The sequence below is a fragment of the Canis lupus genome, chromosome 28 (genome assembly GCF_011100685.1).
Source record: "Canis lupus familiaris isolate Mischka breed German Shepherd chromosome 28, alternate assembly UU_Cfam_GSD_1.0, whole genome shotgun sequence".
Lineage (NCBI taxonomy): Eukaryota > Metazoa > Chordata > Mammalia > Carnivora > Canidae > Canis > Canis lupus.
Genome location: NC_049249.1, coordinates 796,631 through 816,579, shown reverse-complemented (window position 1 = coordinate 816,579; position 19,949 = coordinate 796,631). Strand labels below are relative to the sequence as shown.

General features: G+C 39.0%; 1 protein-coding gene across 10 annotated transcripts in view; it reads right to left on the bottom strand.

Annotated features, from left to right (window-relative positions):
- Positions 1–19,949, bottom strand: part of WDFY4 (WDFY family member 4) — a 286,497-nt gene that overhangs the window by 225,617 nt on the left and 40,931 nt on the right. For 8 of the 10 annotated variants that reach the window (XR_005380348.1, XR_005380346.1, XR_005380347.1 and 5 more), the window contains 3 exons: positions 17,799–17,906; positions 15,826–16,016; positions 9,784–10,364 (listed from right to left, as the gene is read on the bottom strand). Coding sequence is in view for 7 of the 10 variants with exons in the window: in XM_038578030.1 (XP_038433958.1) it covers positions 9,784–10,364; positions 15,826–16,016; positions 17,799–17,906 (880 nt within the window). In the remaining 3 variants the exon portion in view is untranslated. Of the gene's footprint in view, positions 1–9,783; positions 10,365–11,697; positions 12,561–15,825; positions 16,017–17,798; positions 17,907–19,949 lie in introns of those variants that run through there. The other 2 variants (XM_038578027.1, XM_038578031.1) reach the window with 2 other exon arrangements.

The following is a 19,949-nucleotide window of genomic DNA, read 5'->3' as shown; positions in this document are numbered from 1 at the left end:
ATAAGTGAATTTAGCAAGGTCTCAGGATGTACAATTACATGTAAAAATTAATCATATCTTTATATACTAGAAGTAAAAAATTGGAAAACAACTTTTAAAATGCCATTTAAAATAATGCTTGAAAAACAAGCACTTAGGTATATTTTTTTAAATGTGCAAGTTCTGTACACTAATGACCACAAAATTTGATTTTTTTTAAAAAAGGAAAGACTTAATATAAAAGAAAAAATATATGATATTTGTAGGTTAGAAGATCTAATAGTCTCAATTCTCCCAAATTCACCTATAGATTTAATGCAATTCCAATCAAGATCCCAGCAGTTTTTGTAGATGTAGGCAAGCTCATTGTTATATTTACTATATATATATATATATATATATATATATACTAGACCAACCAGAGACAAAGGAATTAAAATAATCAAAGCAATTTTGAAAAGGGAGAATACATTTGGAGGACTCATATTAGCTCGTCTTATGATTTACTACAAAGCTACAGGATCATACAGAATTAGTGAAGGGCTAGACACACAGATCAATGGAACAGAATAGAGTCCAGAAAAAGACCTACACAAACATAGCCAATTGATTTTTCACAAAGGTAAAAGATAATTCAATGGAAAAGGATTATGTCAAAAGACAAATGGCATAGGAGGAATTAGATATCCAAATGCAAAAATAAATAAATAAATCTTGACTTAAACTTCACACCCCACAGTAAAAGAAATTCAAAATGAATCACAGACCTATAAAACTTTTTAAAGAAAACACAGAAGAAAATCTTTGTAACCCTGAGCTAGGCTAGGCAAAGTCCTTAGACATGATACCAGAAGCCCAATAAAAGAAAACATTAATAAATTGTACTGCATCAAAATTAAAGATTTTCATTCTGTGAAAATCACTTTAAAGGTGAAAAGACAAGCTACAGATGGAAAAAAATCCCTGTATCCAGACAGTGGAGTACTACTCAGCTCAGCAATAAAATGCATGAACAGCTCATACAACAAATTGGTTAGCTCTCAAAGGCCTATGCTGAATGGAAAAAACTAGCCTCAAAAGATTACATATTGTATACCTGAATTTATGTGTTATTCTGGAAAAGACAAAACTATAAACGTACATCTGTGGTTGCCAAAGCTTAGGGGTAAAGAAAGGATTTCACTATCAAGGGGCAACATTCAGGAACTACGAAGTGATGGGACTATTCTGTATCTTGATTGTGGTGGTGGTCACATGGCTCTAAATTAAATGAATGACAACGCATAGAACCTTACAGCAAAAAGAAGGGGGGGGGGACTTTTACTGCATATAAATTCAAAAATTAATAATAAAAATAAAAACAAACACACAAAAATCCCACAAATCTAATCCCAAGTTACAAACACCTGATTTTCAAACATCATGCCCATAGTGCTATTCCTACAACCCATGGTCAGATTGTGCTTAGCATCACCAGCCTTAAAAGGATGGCTAAGATGCCAGGAGTAAAAGCATTGATGTTGATTTATTCAACTTAACTGAACAAATATTTACTGACCTATTTACCAGGCATTTTTGATACATCTACAATTTAAATGAACTGAAACCCATATCTAGGATGTGAGAGGAGTATAGACAATAAAGACAAACATAATAAATATGTACATTACTTGTATATAATACATACTACATTATTATAATATAGTATAATATATCAATATAATATTACCCTGAATAAGTAAATTATATATTATGTAAGTGCCATTGCAAGAAAAAATTAAAGCAGAGAAAGAATAAAGAATGCTAGGGTGGAGGAGGAAAGAATTTGCAATTTTAATTTGGATGGCAGTTGACCTCCTTGATAAGGTGACATTTGGGTAGACTTAAAAGAGGGAGGTAGATGTCCAAGGGAAAAGCATTTCAAGCAAAGGGAACAGTCAGTGCAAAAGGCCCTATGGTGGGAGTATGTCCAGCATATTCAGGGAACAGTAAGGAAGCCTATATTACTGCCTAGATACTGAAGCTACACAAAGAGGGAAAAAAATAAGACTACAGACAATATTCCTAATGAATATACATACAAAAGTCCTCAACAACATACTAGTAAGCCAAATCCAGCATATTTAAAGAATCTTACATTATGATCAAGTGGGGTTTATCCCAGGAATACAAGAGTATGAGTGATTCAACATAAGAAAATCAGTCAATGTAATACACCATGTTAGCAGACAAAGGAAAAAAAAAACAAAGGATTGCCTAAACTGATGCAGAAAAAAGTATCTGACAATATCCAATACTCAGAAAGAAATATTCTCTCATGATAGAAATACTCAGAAAACTAGGAATTGATAGGAACTTCCTCAACATGACAAAGGACATTTACGAAAAGACCATAGCTAACATACTCAGTGATAAAATATGGTCCTCAAATTCATACAGAATTGCAAGGCATTCTAAGTAACCAAAATAATATTTAAAAAGAAGAACAAAATTGGACTACTCATACTTATACTTCCTGAGTTCAAAGCTTACTACAACTCTACAGTAATCAAAACAGTATGGTACTGGCTTGAGGACAGACACATCAAGGGGTAATAGTCCAATGAAATAGAATGAGAGTCCTCAACGAGGATGCTAAGACCACTCAGCAGGGAAAGAATAGACTCACCAATACATGGTGCTGAGAGAAGTACATAGCCACATGCAAAAGAATGAAGTTGAACCTGGCCCCACACCATGTAATAAATCAATGACCTAAACATAAGAGCCAAAACCATAAAACTTATAGAGGTAAACCTTCATGACTTAGGATTTGGCAATGATTTCTACATATGACACCAAAAGCATGAGCAACAAAAGAAAAAATAGATAAAATAGATTTCATCAAAATGAAAAGCTTTTATGCATAATTACTAAGACTGTGAAAGAACAACTAACAGAATAGGAGAGAATATTTGCAAATCATATATCTGGTAAGTGTCTTTTATCCATAACATACAAAGAAATTATACAGCTAAGCAACAAAAAGAGAAACAATCCAATTTAAAAATGAGCAAAGGACTTGAATAGATATTTCTTCAAAGAAGATATCTAAATGGCCAACAAGTACATGAAGATACTCAACATCATTAGCCATTAGAGAAAGGTAAATCAAAACCACAGTGAGATTCCACTTCCCACTCATTATGATGGCTATAACTTTTTAAAGGGAAAATAAGTATTAGTAAGCATCTGGAGAAATTGGAACTCTCATATATTTCCGGTAAAAATAAAATTTGTTCAGCTACCATGGAAGATTGTTTGGTGGTTCCTCAAAAAATTAAACATAGAACTATCATCTGATACAGCAATTCTACTCCTACATATTTACAGAAAAAAACCTGCAAATATTCAAATAAATATACTACACACATGTTCACAGAAGCACTATTTACAATAGCCGAAAGGTGGAAACAAGCCAAATGTCCATCAGCAGATGAATGTATAAACAAATCATGGAGTATACATACAATGAGATGATTGCTCACACATAACAAAGAAATTAAGTACTCATATATATGATACATTGGGAATGAACTTTGAAAACGTTATGCTAAGTGAAAGAAGCCAATAGACCAAATATATATATATATAGCTTCTGTGAACAATGTTACTTTTATTTTTTTACTTTTATTTTTTTATTTTTTATTTTTTTTACAATGTTACTTTTAAGTAATAACATAGTTGTTACATGAATTAAACCAACTCATGCTTGTGGAGAGCTGAGCATACCAACTGGCATCCTAGTACTTGGTGGACAGCAGCTGTGATCATGTCGACTAGCACCATTATCATCTCAGCCCTCACCTCACAACAGCCCTCAAAGTGGATACTTTCATTACCACTGCCTTCAAATCAGGAAATCGAAGCTCAGAGAGATAAAGCCCAAGGAACATGGTCACTAAGACATAGAGCATTCAGCCTGAGTCCAAGGCCCACAGCCTCTGCTCCTCCTCCCTGGAGAGCAAAGCCTACTTTGCACAAATAGGACTGAGCCAAGTCACTTGTCCAAGAAGAGGCCAGGTGTTCTTGGTGAGCAAGGATGAACACTGTGTCCCCCATGCCCAGGCCACCATCCTGCCTTTACCCCTCAGATTCTCCCATGAGAGGCTAGGATTTCACTTCTCTAACCATTAGGAAAGGCCAGGGGTGATGTTTTCTTTTAATGAGGAAAAAATTGCTCTATTTACGAAATCTGATTCTTACACATTTAAAAATTACTCATCATGAAACCAAGATGACATCTGACACAGGATTCATCTGTAAAGAATTCAGGCTAATGCTGTCTATAGGTTAAAGAACAATTTTAAACTGTAAGCTATTGTGTCAGAACATTTGGAAAATCATCACCATTATTGTGAGAGTTTCCAGGAGAAGCAGGAACAACATGCACACACACACATACACATACACACACACAGGTTTTGGAAAAAGACCTGGAATCAGAATCTGGTTCTATTGCTTACTTACTAAATGTGTGACTTTGACCATGTTACTTATCTTTTCTTAGCCTTGGTTTCTTTAGTAGTAAAGTTCTAGGACTGGGAAAGCATTAAATGAATATAAGTATTTAGTGCTTAGCTCCCAGAGACATTCCAAAAAAAATGACAATTGTTTCTCATCACTCAATACCACTTTCTGATATCTTTTGCTACTGACAAGTATATTCCCTGCCCTCCACAAGCTGGTAAAATAAGATCAATGCTGAGATTCCAAGGTGTTCTGCATGCTATCCAGGTGGCCAGGGTACAGGCCTCCTCAAGGACACCTTTCCCCAGAATAGAGTGATCAGGGAGCCTCAGAAAAGGAATTCTCCCCAAGACAAAGCAAGAAGAGAGGTGCCTGAAATCTGGTCATGGCCTGGCTTGCAAAGTGCAACTGTGGAATCACTGCAGTGAGAAATGTCACAACCTTGAGAAGGAAGAACAAAGTAGGAGGCATCATGCTCCCTGATTTTCGATGATATTGCAGAAAGTAATCAAAATAGTATGGCATTGGCAAAAGATACAATGGAACAGAATAGAGAGATCAGATCAACCCACATATATATGATCAATTAATTTACAACAAAGAATTAAGACTACACAGTAAGGAAAGGACAGTCTTTTTATTTAGTGGTGCTGAGAAAAACCTAGACAATCACCTGCAAAAAGATGAAACTGGACCGCTGTCTTACACTGTACACAAAAATTAACCAAAAATGCATTAAAGACTTGATGTGAAAATAAAACCTGAAATCACAAAGCTCCCAGAAGAAAACACAGGAGGTGAATTCCTTGACATAGGTCTGGGCAATGATTTTACAGATTTGATGCAAAAAGCAAAAGCAACAAAAGCAAAAATGAACCAGTAGAACTACATCAAATTAAAAAGCTTCTACAGCAAAGGAAACCATCAGTGAAATGAAAAGGCAACCTATGGAATGGGAGAAAATATTTGTAAATTGCATTTATGATAATACTCAAAATAAATAAAGAGCTCATACAACTCAAAACCAAAAAAATACAATCAAAAATGGGCAGAACATCTGAAGAGACATCTTTCCAAAGTAGGTGATGAACAGGTGCTTTATAGCACTAATCATTAAGAAAATGCAAACCAAAACCACAATGAGATACCACCTCAACACCTGGTAGAATGGCTATCATTAAAAAGACAAGAAATAACAAATGTTGTTGAGGAACACTATTGGTGGAAATGTAAATTGGTGCAGCCATTATGGAAAACAATATGCAGGTTCCCCCAAAAAATTAAAAATAGAGCTACCATATGATCCAGTAATTCTACTTCTGGGTATTTATCTGAGGAAAATGAAAACACCAACTTGAAAAGATACATGTACCCCTATGTTTATTGCAGCATTATTTACAATAGCCAAGATACAAAAGAAAACCTAAGTGACCGTCAATGAATGGATGGATAAAGATGTGGTATATACACACAATGGAATATTATTCAGCCATAAAAAGAAGGAAATCTTGCCATTTGTGACAACATGGATGGACCTGAAGGGCATTATGCTAAGTGAAATAATTCAGAGAAAGACAAATACCATATGATCTGACTTACATGTGGAATCTAAAAAAAGAACTCATAGATACAGAGAATAGATTGGTGGTTGCCAGAAGCAGGGGATAGGGTAGTTGGCCAAAAAAGTGAAGGGAGTCAAAGAAGTATAAATTTCCAATTTTAAAATAAATAAGCCATGAAAACATAAGATACAACATGGTGACTATAGTTAATAATACTATACTGCATATCTGAAAGTTGCAAAGAGAATAAATCTTAAAAGCTCTTACTACAAGAAAAGAAATTGGAACTAGTATGGTGATGGGTTTTATTAACTAGGCTTTTAGCGGTCACCATTTTACAATATATACAAATATTGAATCACTAAGTTTTATACCTGAAAGCAATACAATGTTATACCTCAATGAAAAAATACGTGAATAAATACCTTAGGGGAAAGATTAACTAAAATTAGATTTAGATCAGATTGCTGAATGCCCAAAATTAATATTGGACAACAGTAATATATACATTAGAAATATAAGTATACATTTAGGAGTTATATTGTATACATATATATATCTATTGAAAAGAGGATAAACAGTGATAGTAAACAGTAAACAGGTAAACATTATGAAGATGACTTTAAACTACTTTAGGGTAACCACTGAAAGACTAATAGAGAGTATAAGATCCAAATTAGTCGATAGGAAAAATTAAATTAAAAAATTAAAATTCTAATAATTCAAAAGAAGACAAGGAAAAAATCAAAAGAAAAAGTAGGACAAGTAGAAAATACAAAACAGTAAAGTAGAAACCATCCCAAACATATTAAAAATTATAAAAATGTAAACAAAGTACATGCTTCAGTAACCAACAAATACCACACTGGGTTAAATGACAAAATAAAGCAAAACAAACTATCTCTTTACTGTTTACAAAAAAAAAAAAAAAAATTAAAACATTAGGACATTAAAAGCTGGAAACAAAAGAATTTTTTAAAAAATTCCAGGCATGTACTAACCAAAGAAAGTGGTGTAGCTTTTTCTGATTAGATAAAATTATTTTTATGGCAAAACATATTATTGAAGATAAAGAAGATCACCACATAAGATGACAAATTTTGATTTCATGAGATAATATAAAAATTGTAAGTATGTGTGATTCTAATAGCCTCAGATAGAGGTAAGGAAAAATGAACAGAAATTGACAAATCTATCTTTATAATGAAAAATATCTAACATATCTTAGTAACTGATGTGTCAAGAGCAGATTAAATAATCTGAAAATTTAAAGAAGACAATAGACAAACTTAACCTAAAAGATATAAATAGAACATTGAGTATAACAATCAGAAGAAATGCATTCTTTTCAAGCACACACAGAACACTTATGAAGATTTATCACATTGGAGGCCACAGAATCAAGCTTAACTAATTTCAAAGGATGACCATCATACAGCCCACCTTCTCTCATGGTGATAAAATTAGAACTCAAAGCAACAAAAAAATCACCAAAAATACTCTGTAATTTTGGAAATTCACAATTCAAATAAGATTCAAGAATCAAACTATAATCACAAAGGAAATGAAAATATTTAGGACTAAATAATATTGAATGAAAAAAACAAAAAAAAATAATATTGAATGTGCTATTTTGTATTTTCTATGAAACTTGTGTGATATAGCTAAAGTAAAGTGACAGGGAAATTTGCATTTAAAAAGAAAAGTGAAAACGAGTCTCCTAATCAATTAAATTGAAAGAAGACCAGAACAAACCCAAAGTAGAGGATATAATAAGAAGAAATGAATGGAAACAGAAATAGAAATGTCTGTATGAGAGATAGGGCAAGCTGAAAGTTGGCTCATGGGACATATTGATAAGCAAAACTCCGTCAAGAATGGTGGGGTGCTAAGGAGCAAGGGGAGAGAAAAGACACAACGATCATATAGGAGCAAAATGTTAAAAGGATATTGTGAACAGCTGTATGCCAGTAAATTGAAACTTGGAGTGGGAAAATGAACTAGGAAAATTACTAAGAGTGATTCAAGAAGAAATACAAATTTATTCTCCCAAAAATAAATCTTCTTACAAGAAAACATTGATCTTATGAGGTTTTTTTTTTGTTTTTTTTTTTGTTTTTTTTTACTGGCACATTCTATCAGAAAGCTAAGGAATATAAATAGTAACCTTTATTTACATAAACTGGTGTAAGAAGACAAGAGAAAAATCAAAATAAGAAGTGGGACTACTAGAAAATAAAAAATAGCAAAGAATAGAAGAGACAACACTGCCCAACTCGCATTATACGGCTACTATAAACTTGATAGTAAAAATAGCCAAGAGCCACATGATATATTTGGAAAAGTATAGCTTTTGGAACAAGAACAAATTCTTGTTTTGCAACATTCAAAAAAAAAAAAAAAAAGTCAAGGAGAGTGAAAGGCCAAACTTTCTCACGAGCAAAAGTCCTTTTAAAAAACTAGCAAATCAAAGCCAGCAATAAATACGTTGTGAGCAAGTTTCTAATCTGCACAAATGCAAGATTAGAAAACCAATTAATTTAGTGAATTAGCTGGAGAAACAAGAACAATGATACGATTATCTAGTAGTTGGAGATTTGGCATCTGTCCCCCTCCACCACCAACCCCAACACTGAAGTCTGGCCAATCCAATGTCTTTGGATAAAAATGTTCAATGTCTTTCAGAAGGGTGTCCTGTGGTGGAAAATATCAGATGGTGTGGAGAGATGGTAGGCAGGATAGGTTATTGTAATATTAACTTGTATTTTTTCACTGCTACCTTAGGGAAATAAAAAAGATCACCCACTATTCCTGTTCTGTTCTTTTATTTTCTTCCCCTGCCACTCCAAAGGAGGAGGAGTATTCTTTGTGCTCTCTTGCTTTAGTGAAAGTCTGCCTCACAGGAATGAAGGTAAAGCATTGTTTTTTTTTTTTTTTTTTTTTTTAATTTATTTTTTATTGGTGTTCAATTTACTAACATACAGAATAACACCCAGTGCCCGTCACCCATTCACTCCCACCCCCCGCCCTCCTCCCCTTCTACCACCCCTAGTTCGTTTCCCAGAGTTAGCAGTCTTTACGTTCTGTCTCCCTTTCTGATATTTCCCACACATTTCTTCTCCCTTCCCTTATATTCCCTTTCACTATTGTAAAGCATTGTTTACAAAAGTCTGGGCTTTTGGAGGAGATGGGTAAGAGGAGATGATTGTCTTTGCTACAAAAAGTGGAAGCAGCAAGAAGAAAGAGGAAGAACCAGGGATGGTGAAGGACACTGTGAGTCAAAGGACCTCATCCCACCGCCTGGCAGTGCAGGAATAAGGGTGGGGGCAGTGGGTAAGAAAAGACTCCCAAAGGCAAAGAAAGGCTGCCAGCACACCAAGGAGGCTGGGCACAGGCAGCAAGTCTCCCAGGAGCCGTAGCAAAGATGCCAAAGGAGAAAGTAAGCTTATCGGCACAGTTGTGCCCTTGGTTTCCAAGATCTGGGAACCCCCCTGGTTCTTATGTAACTCAACAGCATCCTCCAACCACATATTGACTCAGACTGGTTCTCAGCCAGCTCCCAAGGCAGGGAAGATTGGAGTCGAAGTTAACTCAATTTAAGAGGAAAGAAAGTCATGGGACATCTAGTCTATAGATCTAGGCTTCCTACCCACTACACATGCACTATTTGGGAGAAAACAGGAGACAGGAATACACTGATGACCCGATTACAAAACAGGCCCCAAAGCTCTACCTCTCCTCCAGGTCTGGCCACCGCTTAACGTTGCCTTGAGGGTCACTGCCAGCATCTTCCTTCTGGGCATTCACAACTGGGTCCTTCCCAGCCCTTGGGGACCCCTTCAGGTCTCTGCGCAGGTGGAGGGTGCCATCGACCATGCTGTCCAGGAAGCTGAGGATCTGGAGGCAGCTCTGTATCTTGCGTGGGAGTGGGCTGGCAGAAGTAAAGGCCATACTCAGCAAATCAGCAAATGGCCTGGCCTTTGTGTCCACCCTGGAGGGTAGAGGGGCTTCTTCTTCCTCCTGGGCTCCAAAACAGCCCAGCAAACAGAGGTCCTCAGCCAGCTTCTCAAAAAGCCCATTCTTCTTGAAGAAGTCACTGTTGACAGGGTCTAGGTACAAGGCCGCAGACAAGGCACAGAGGGTGTGCAGGACCAGATCCAGGGTTTGGCTGGGGGCCACCATCCCCCACGTCTGCAGCGGGGGCTCCTGAAGAGACCCCTCCAGGTCAGAGAGCAGAGACAGGAGTCCATTGAAACCACTGGACACTCTGAAAGCAGCGCGGCCTTTGGGGGTCTCCAGGATCCTGAGCAGAGACTGAAACACCAACAGGATAAAAATGAGGAAAACCCAGGAGGCAGCTTGTTAACACCAAGCTCCAGGCACACCCCTGTCAAAGGATTGCACATGCTCTTTCCTATTCAAGTTGTGGGAACAGTGAGCTACCTGAGGGTAATTCTGAAACACTGGGATGTCCATGTTGTCCTCTTCCTTTTAATTTCAGGTTGCCCCTCGGTGCCTCCTTTCAAATGACTGCTATCAAAGCCTATGCTAAGTTATGGGGTTGGTTGCCTCCTTTGGATCTTAACTTCCATGCCTCTCCCTCCAAAAAGCTTTCTTTGACCACTGGCTTATACTCACCCCAGGCTGAGTGCTCACACAGACCCCTCTCATTTGTTGAACCATACTCTCTTCACACTGTCATAAAGTTACTTGAGAGATGCCTCAGCCTTCCACTGGACGGAAGCTCTGTGAAATCAGGCAACTCACTGCCATGGAATGTAGCACACACTTAATAAATATTTGCTGAATGAGTGAGATGAACCATCTCTTATATTGTAAAGAAGACTCACAATGAAATCTAGATAAAGTAGCTTGTCATTATCTCCCTCTCTGTGCAAACATGAGTACCTCTGTTAAATGAAGAAAGATAATAAAATGAATCTACTTAATAGCTGGTATAAGGAATTAAAGTAGGGAAGGGAAACATTTAATGGAAGGAAACATAACTATAGCATATAGAATAGACTGTGTGTGGAGTTGAAGCTATTCATAGCATACATAGTAGAATTTACCTTCTCCAGATCACTGTGATATTACTAGACAAACTTTTATTTCCTTCTAAACTCAAACATTTATTGAGCACTTACAACGAGTCATTCATTGAGTACAGCATGTGGCATACACTAGGTATTTGACAAATGTTTTGGAGGGAGGGGGAAGGAAGGAAGGAAGGAAGGAAGGAAGGAAGGAAGGAAGGAAGGGAGGGAGGGAGGGAGGGAGGGAGGGAAGGAGGAAGGGAAAAGATATGGCCCAACTACTTCTGAATTTGGCTCAAAAACTGGGCAAGGTCGAGTTGACTTTATAGGCAGGTCCTTAAAAGAAGCTGTAGACTGTTAAAGCAGGTTCTCCAGAAGAGTGATGCTCAGTGAGTGTGAGTCTCATGGTATAGCAACACTAAGCCTTCTAGACAAGCAGGGCCTTTCTCTGTGTAGACAGCATCATTGCAGCAGCCTCCCCCTATACCCCACCCATGGGATTCCAGGGCTAAGACAAGCCACACGTAGATCTGCTACAACTGTGCCTGCCTTGTGTGAGCAACTCAACTCCCAACAGAATATTTTCTTCCAAGTTAGAAACATATTCTAACCTTGAAGTATGTGTGGTGGTGCTGGGCTCTTTCCACCAACTGATAATCCATGTGAAAGGACGAACGCTGATATATGGTACAGCATGCATTGCATTGTTTGCATCTGACCTTGTGACTTGTGCCATGAAAAATAAATCAATCACCAAGACATCAGGAAATCTTAAGCTCTAGTGTTAAGCCCTTTAAATTTACATAAGTACTTTAAGTAGCTCCTAAAACCACTAGGTGGTTGTTTGAGGTAAATGGATTGAATGAAGCTCTGCTGTTTATCACAAGGACATATGACAAAACAAATATGAAAAAGGGAGAATGATCAAAAAACAAATCAAATTACAGGCACTTGTCTGAACACTAGGTGACCACCAAACCCCCCTCATATTCAAGAAGCTACCTTCTAATTATCCAATTTGACACCAGAAATGGTTCAAAAGACTGTCATTCAAAGAGTGTTGAAAGCAGATATTTTTAAAAGAGAGCAAACCAATGAAAGTCTTTCTTAAGATCTGTGTCACACAGAGGGTCTGTCCCCTGTAATTCCTAGGTGGCTCCTTTTTCCTCCTATTGGGAGGGGGGGAGGAGAAAGAAATGGCTATCCTTAATTGTTGCTTTGTTTGATTTATTAAATTCAGAATCATTATCTAAAATGGGGGTAATCTCATTAGAACTTAGACTGCTCTATTATTTCTTGGGATGGGGTTAATTTCATATTTGCAGAGTCATAAAGTAAAGAGTCCAAAATCCAATTACAAAGGCTTAATTTCATAGCAACTAACGAGAAACATTTCTATCATAAAGGAAAATAAATACTGTGCGACTTCGGGAAATGGTTTGTCAGGAACTGGGGGGCGAGGAGGAGGGTCTCCATTACTGTCATTCAACTTTGCATGATAATGCATCACCAAGGCTTGTAAGTCTGTGGAAGGGAGTAAATTTAATCAGCTGAAGTCAAAGTAATCAGGCTAGGGTTGACACATTTCAAGAAAGGTCAACTTTAAGCACATTTTCTCCTCCTTAACTCAGTTACCATGTCATAGTCTCTGAGTTAGTATTCCTCCAGCTTGAATCTATAAAATGGATGTCTGCTGCAAAGCGCTAACTATGTTAGGGCTAACAGGATTTATTTCACATTCTATTATGTGTTATTCCTCATAATTTTCCATGTGTCATGCTGGAAGACTCGTGAGGTAATGCGATTAAGCACAGAGTGAACAGCTAAATGTATATTAGCAAATCAATCTGAATTTGTGCATAACCCAATCACAGTCCCACTGGCAGTGGAGAGGAAATTCATTTGCTTACATTATTCTTTAACTCAATTATCATTTGCCAGGATTAGGTGGTGAAGTCACATGTGCTTGCGCATTGATATGGAAGCAGCACTGGATTTTAGAAACAACTGCCTGAAGTTGGGTGTTTCTGGAGGAATTCTCTCCTCCAAAGCATTTGGCTAACTGCCTCAGGGAAGGGGAGTAAGGGTCACACCTGGATATAAATACATGTCAGAGATGGCAAACCTTTGGTGGGCGGGGGATACCTTTGAGGTCACCCCATTCCATCATTTCCCCCTCATCCTATATCTGACTTTGCAGGCACAGTGCTTTGGGCAGAGTCCACAGTCAACTTCTAATAATGGAGATCCAGCCAGAAAGAGCTAATTTAACAACTTTGTTTCTAAAGTTCCTACAGATTCCCAAGATACTTAGAACAAATGCAGATATAGATATCAGACTCCAGCAAACACTGGAGAGTCACTCCCATGACTCAGTGGTGGACAGGTCAAGAACAACCCCATGTCTCCCCATCACCCACTGGAAGAACAATGTGTCAATAGACCTGGTCCCAGGAGAGCCCTAGCAGCTCCAGGAGCCACCCCCTAACCACTCAACAGTGACTTGGCAGCCAGGGAGAAGATGGTACATTGAACATAAGGTATGACTTTGTTAAATAAGTTTACACAGTGTTAATCCCTTGATAGTGTGGTTCTGAAATGATATTGAATCTGTAAAACACCATGAAGACTTTACATTGCTAATTCTAGAAATTCAGTCTTATTACCCAGGGCAGACACTCCAATAAGGTGCCTCTGGGCTTCAGAGGAAATAAGATGAACTTTTCATGAGCAAAGCAGAGTACTCTATAGCAGACACAGAAACACTTGTTCTCTCCAAGCAAAGTAAAGCCAAAACTTTCCTCTCTGTGGATCTGTTTGACTTTCGATATGAAAATATCAGAAATATCTGGGGACTCCAATTACTCATCCACTAGGAAACCAAAGTCCTGACTACTTTGGTTATGCCTTCTCTATTGCTTATCAGAATGAGGCTCATGTGAATCAGGCTGAAGATAGACATGTGAGAAAAAATGTAATAAAAAGCAGGCTAAAGAGGAAGATCCCTAGATTTAAGTCATTATTCTTAAATTCAAGTTCAACTCACAATTGATATATTAGATACTTTCTGGACATATCCATGCTGGAACATTGAGACAGGACCACATGAAGCTAAAGTCTTTCTGGGCTGTAAATTGCCTTTAATTCTTAATATCTCTCTCCCTTACTCTCTCCCATATGGTCCCTCAGTCCCTTTACCTCACATAATCAAGAGACTCTAGTATCTTTCAAAAGACAGTTAACTTTTTGTTTCATATAAGTCTAGTTTTATTTCGTGTAAAACTGATTTCTTTGGCTCTATAACTGAATCACTGTTTTGAGTCTTGTCATCTGTGAAATGCATAGTAATTATGGTCATCATGTCACTTTTGGATAGGCTTCTCATGATGACTCAACCATGCCAAGCATGTAAGCTCAGGCCATGTGATGATGGGAACATAAGTGTCTGAGAATCACATGACAGTGACTGGCTTTGCAGAGAATAAGTAGGTAAAAGAAACTAAGAACAATTCTCTAAATGTTAAAATGATGTTGTATAGAAATAGTTATGGCTGAGTAAGCCTGATGGTTTAATTTTGGAAGTCAGACAAACTCTATTTTTTAAAATTCACCAACGACCATGACTGAAACATGAGCGTGTGCTTTGCGTGGGGTTGTGTTGCACATATAGATGAGAGGTCCCCAAGTCAGCTCCCTGGGAGATACTTGTATTTACATATGCTCTTCTCTTAAACAGAATATGACCCCAAAAAAGGAAATTTTTAAAAATGTGTAAGGCCACAAAGACAAAAGGAATGGAAAAGCAAGAACAACAAAATTGTAAGGCAGAAGGGACGGTGGTGATGACATTTGTTATCATTTTAACCATGTTAAGATTATTTGACACAGTTAACAATATTACATTAACATTATTACATTAACAATATTACAAAAACAAAAACCTATACTCATCTTTGTTTCCCGAAGGTAACACCCTGATTTTACTCCTCCCACTATGTCCTCTGTGGCCATGTCTCTGCCTGCCCCTTACATCCTCTTCCTAGCTCAAACACCCTCCTCTGAGAGCCTTCCTCAACAAGCACAGCAGGACTGGTCTCTCCTACTCTTCTGCTCCCAAGGCAGCCTGCACTCAGGACCTTCCAGGGCATTACCACACTGTATTGCGATTATTGCTCACTTCTTATGAGCTCTAGTCTATGAGCTCCCAGATGGCTATGTGTCCCAGGCACTCGGCATCAGGATGCTAGTGGGTACACACTCACTAAATGTTGGTCAAGTAAACAAGGCAGCTGCTTTGCCACTGCTGATTCATACTCCATGTCCACACTTTATAGTGTTGCTGTGAAGTAGCTGCCCAGCCAAATTACATTTGCCAGCACTCTTTGTATCCAAATGAGTTGTGCCCGAAGAAAGCTGGACAGAAGCTAACGTGTGCTAGTTCCAGGCCTGCAAACCACCTAGTGCAATTCTCCATGCTCCTTTCTTTGTCTGCTAGCTGGATGAGATGCCCAGGTAACAGCTGTCCCTGAAGAGCAACCCCCTCCCTATATCACTGATTGGACAATACATAGGAAAGAAACTCCCAATGTATCAGGCTACTAAGGGTGTGGGATTTCTATGTGACAGCAGCTAGCACTACCCTCTGGACAATGCAGTGGCTGAGTGAACACTTGTGCAAATGTCGATCATCTATTACCTGTCCATGGGAAAGCCCATCATAAAGGAAGACCTGATATCACCTGTAGAAGGTCCAGTTTCAACTGCAGCTCCCCTTGAGTGGACGAGCACAGAGCGCCCACAATGATGCTCATGTACTCCTCCGCATTGATGAGTGAGAGTTGCTCTAAGATGCTGAGTGAGGCTTCCCGGTACCACCCATCATCCAGGAAGATCTTGATGAAGGGCACCATGCCATGGTCTTTCAGGACAACTGTGGACCAGACAGACAGTGTGGGGCTAGAGCAATGGGGCTTCAGCACCTTAGCTTTATTGACAAGAAAACTTTCTCTTACAACATCCAGGTTTGTTTTGCTCCCTTTATATGTGTCCTCTGCCCATTAGAAACTCTTTTTTCCCCCAAAATCCATACCCACTGCTAAAATGAGAAGGGGAAAAGAGAAGCTGAAGCAATTAAAAAAAAAAAAAAAAGCAAGGAAAAAAACCTTTTTTTTTTAATTCAATGAAAATTCTGGTTTTGAAAGTTTTTTTCAAAAACTTTTCCAGTGAATTTTTTTTTAGAAACCTAGTTACTACAAACTTTAACTAGACAATACCTCTGTCTTTTATTGCTACTTAATACTCTAATCCAGGGTCAATAGCAGTTATCTCTCTTCTCTGTCAAAATTTTTACTGAAAACGAACCAGAATTGAAGTTACGAACATTTAATTCTGAGCTAGTTTCCTCGAGTGGGGGGATTAAAGAACTTTGACCACTGGTATGCTTTTGTTTAAAAGTAATCCTAAGAATGTCTTCTTCAGGATTGATATTTGGTGTGATCATGTGTAGAATAAGAACTAGGAAGTAGCTGAATCTTTCGAGTGGCATAATGTGGATGTGAGCTGGTTAATTGAGACAGGACTTCTACAATTATGGGTCAGGCACCCCTACACCTTGGAAGCCTGTTGTAAAGCACATTCCTGGGGTACTTGGGTGGCCCAGTTAAGCATCCAACTCTTGATCTCATAAACTTGAGTTCAAGCCCTGCACTGAGCTCAATGCTGGGTGTGGAGTCCACTTAAAAAAAAAAAAGAAAAAAAGAAAAAAGTAGATTCCTGAGGTCTACTTTGACCTGCTACTCTGAGAGTAAATCTCTGAGAGTGAGCCTAGGAATATGCATTTTAACCAGTACCTCCAGGGAATCTTTTATAGTTTAACATCAGAGACTCTCTGCATCTGAAATAATCATTCACACTAGGTTTCATTGATCTATGAGGGGCTCAGATAAAGACACTCCAAATCACCAAACCCACTGATATCATTTTGTTGATATATCTGCTTCATAACAAAATATATACACATGCATAGTTAATGCACCTATTTTTTTTAAAGCATGGAAATCACATGATCTTTGGAAGCTAAAGATGTTTTGGATGGATGGAGCTCCCAAGTTCATCATGGGCTGAAATGGAAGCCTTTGAAAAATAATTCATTTTGGGGGTGTCTGGATGGCTCAGTCAGTTAAGCGTCTGCCTTTGGCTCAGGTCATGATCCCAGGGTCCTGGATCAAGCCCTGCATCAGGCTCCCTGCTCAGCAGAAAGCCTGCTTCTCCCTCTCCCTCTGCCTGTTGCTCCCCCTGCTTGTGCGCTCTCTCTCTGTATGTCAAATAAATAAAATCCTTTTTTTAAAAATGGTTAGTTTTTTTACCTATACTTTACAATTCAGATTTTTTTAAAAGCACTTTCATCAGTGCTGAGGATGTTAATAGATTTTTACTTAGGGTGGCGGGAGTACTCTGTGGTCTTATAAATTTAGAATATCTCCTTAGGATACCTCTATCCAAACCTCACTTAGTAACCTTAAAAGTAAAAGCTGTCAACCAAGATGTCTACAAATCTAATGATGATCAATGGACATCAACCAGCAAATTGATATTAGCCACAGCTTTAGTGTAGGTTATTCCTTGGGTATAACCTCAGAACAGTGACAAAAATCACCGAAGATAGCTAATGTTTTGCCAAGCAGTGACAAGATGAGTTTGGTACCATCCTTACCTGCATTCCGTACTGAGCCTCTCAGAAGCATGACCACAGTTCTCAGCATCACACATGTCAGTTCTCTCTCTGTATCCTGAACACCAAGCATGGACTCTTTGTTTCCTGCTGTGTTTAAGAAGCAACAAATAAAATCTTAAGTACATATGATATGACCCCAAATCTCTGATTCCATTAGCTTTTTATACTCTTAAGGGAATGAAAACATAATGCTTCTATTATAAGGGAACGTTCATCGCAGTTCATGAGAAGTTACCCAACAACTCCTCATAGTCATGGATCTCCAACTTAAGCACATCAAAACCCCCTGGAGGTCTTGCTAAAATCCAGCTGGAATTCCCCCTCAGAGTTTCTAGCTTAGGAGATCTTAAGTGGGACTCTATAATTGCAATTTTTTAAAGTTCTCAGATGATGCTTATGGACCTGGTGTGAGGACCACTCTTTGAGAACCACTACTCTAAATAATGTCCAAAACCCATGTCTTTGACTTTCCTTTGAACAGTTTTATATTTTGCCATTCATTCCTGGGAGGGAGGACTGCCAGCTCACACCTGAGGTGTGGAGAGGCCTGACAGATTCTGGAGTGGATGGGTGTTTCCATTAGATTCATGAGGGCAAGCCAGGCCTATGTGTTCACTATTGAATCTCAAGTGCCAGAAAAGTGCCTGACACGAGGGAAGCTCAATACCCATTTGGGGAATGAATGAATGAATGAAGACTTTATTAACCAGGAGACAAAGTATCTAAGAAGAATAAGAAACAATAGAAACTCTAGACACTAGACACTGTAACAACAGAAACACAAATAGTATTATCACACTATAACAATATCACAAAGTAGGACAGGATGCGTCAGCTCACAAGAAAGTTCAAGTTCTTCTGGGAATGGTCATAGGTTTGGGGATTGGATTTAAAAGCAAATTCAATATCAGGATGCTGAGAAGCAATACACAGAAAGGTAACACAGAAACTTTAAACAAAAAGACTGTGAAAAGGGCATCAGAAAAGAGCACATGATAAACTACTCTCCAAGGCCCAGCTCACAGGCCCAGATATGTAAAGAGTCCTCAGTCTTGACTCTGTTTGCAAACACTCCCAGGAGATGTGAGTCCTTCCTGGCCTCCCGAAAGTGTCTGTCTGTCTCAGTTCCCCACGCGCTACCACAGAAGCTACAGGGGAGGAGACAGCTAATGTTTCTTGAGCACCTATGATGCTCCAGGCACAGCAGAGAGACCCTCTCAGTACTTCCTCACTTAGTGCTGACCACATCCTTATGTGGTAGACATTCTTGCACCCATTTAACAGAGGAGGAAACCAGCTCAGAGAGGTTAAGTAACTTGCTCAGGATCATTCAGCTCATAACTAACATAACCAGGATACCCATCCAGGGCTGCCTGGCCCCCAGGCCCACAGTCTCTCCCCACAGCTTCTTCCCCTGAAATAGGCCCAGGGAACAGACAGACTGCTGACTTTGGCTTGAGTCTGAAGTTCAATTCCAAAAGCAGCCAATGGCTAGGGAGCCCTTAGCCCCTTCCAGCCAGTGCAGCAGCAGAAGTAAAGGCCAAAAAGGTGGGGAGATATAAGTGGCTAAATTCATGGCCCTACTGTGTCTTCTCCAGGCTGAAATCCCAGACAGGCAGGTGTGGACAGATGGAAGGAAAGCCAGGAAGAACTGGGAAAGATTTCACAGTTCCTGGCTCCTATTTGCAGGTTGGTGGAGGTGGGGGTTGTGGACAAACCACACAGCCTGGCCCCAGCAGGATATGCGTTTAGGGTGTGGTGAGGCAGTGAAAGAGCCCTGGACAGAAGAGAGCCTGAAGCCCTGCGGTGGGGAACAGAGGCCGCTGAGGTAGAGAGCTCAGGACCCAGGTGGGAGTGAGGGGACATTGCCAAAGAGCCACAGGCGCAGAGCCCAGCAGGGCACACAAAAGTGGGACAAGATTTGGAGGGCAGAGTGGATGGCAGGGGTCGCTGCTCCAAGAGGAAGACCCTGGGGCCTGAGAGCACCAGGAGGCCCTATACCAGCTGACACTACCCACCAAACCCCAAACACACATAGACACATGTGCGCTTGTCCCTCGCCCTCTGCCCTGCCAGAGCCCCAGGACTCTGAGCTCCCTGGCTCCCCTGACATCTCCATCTCCACACTCA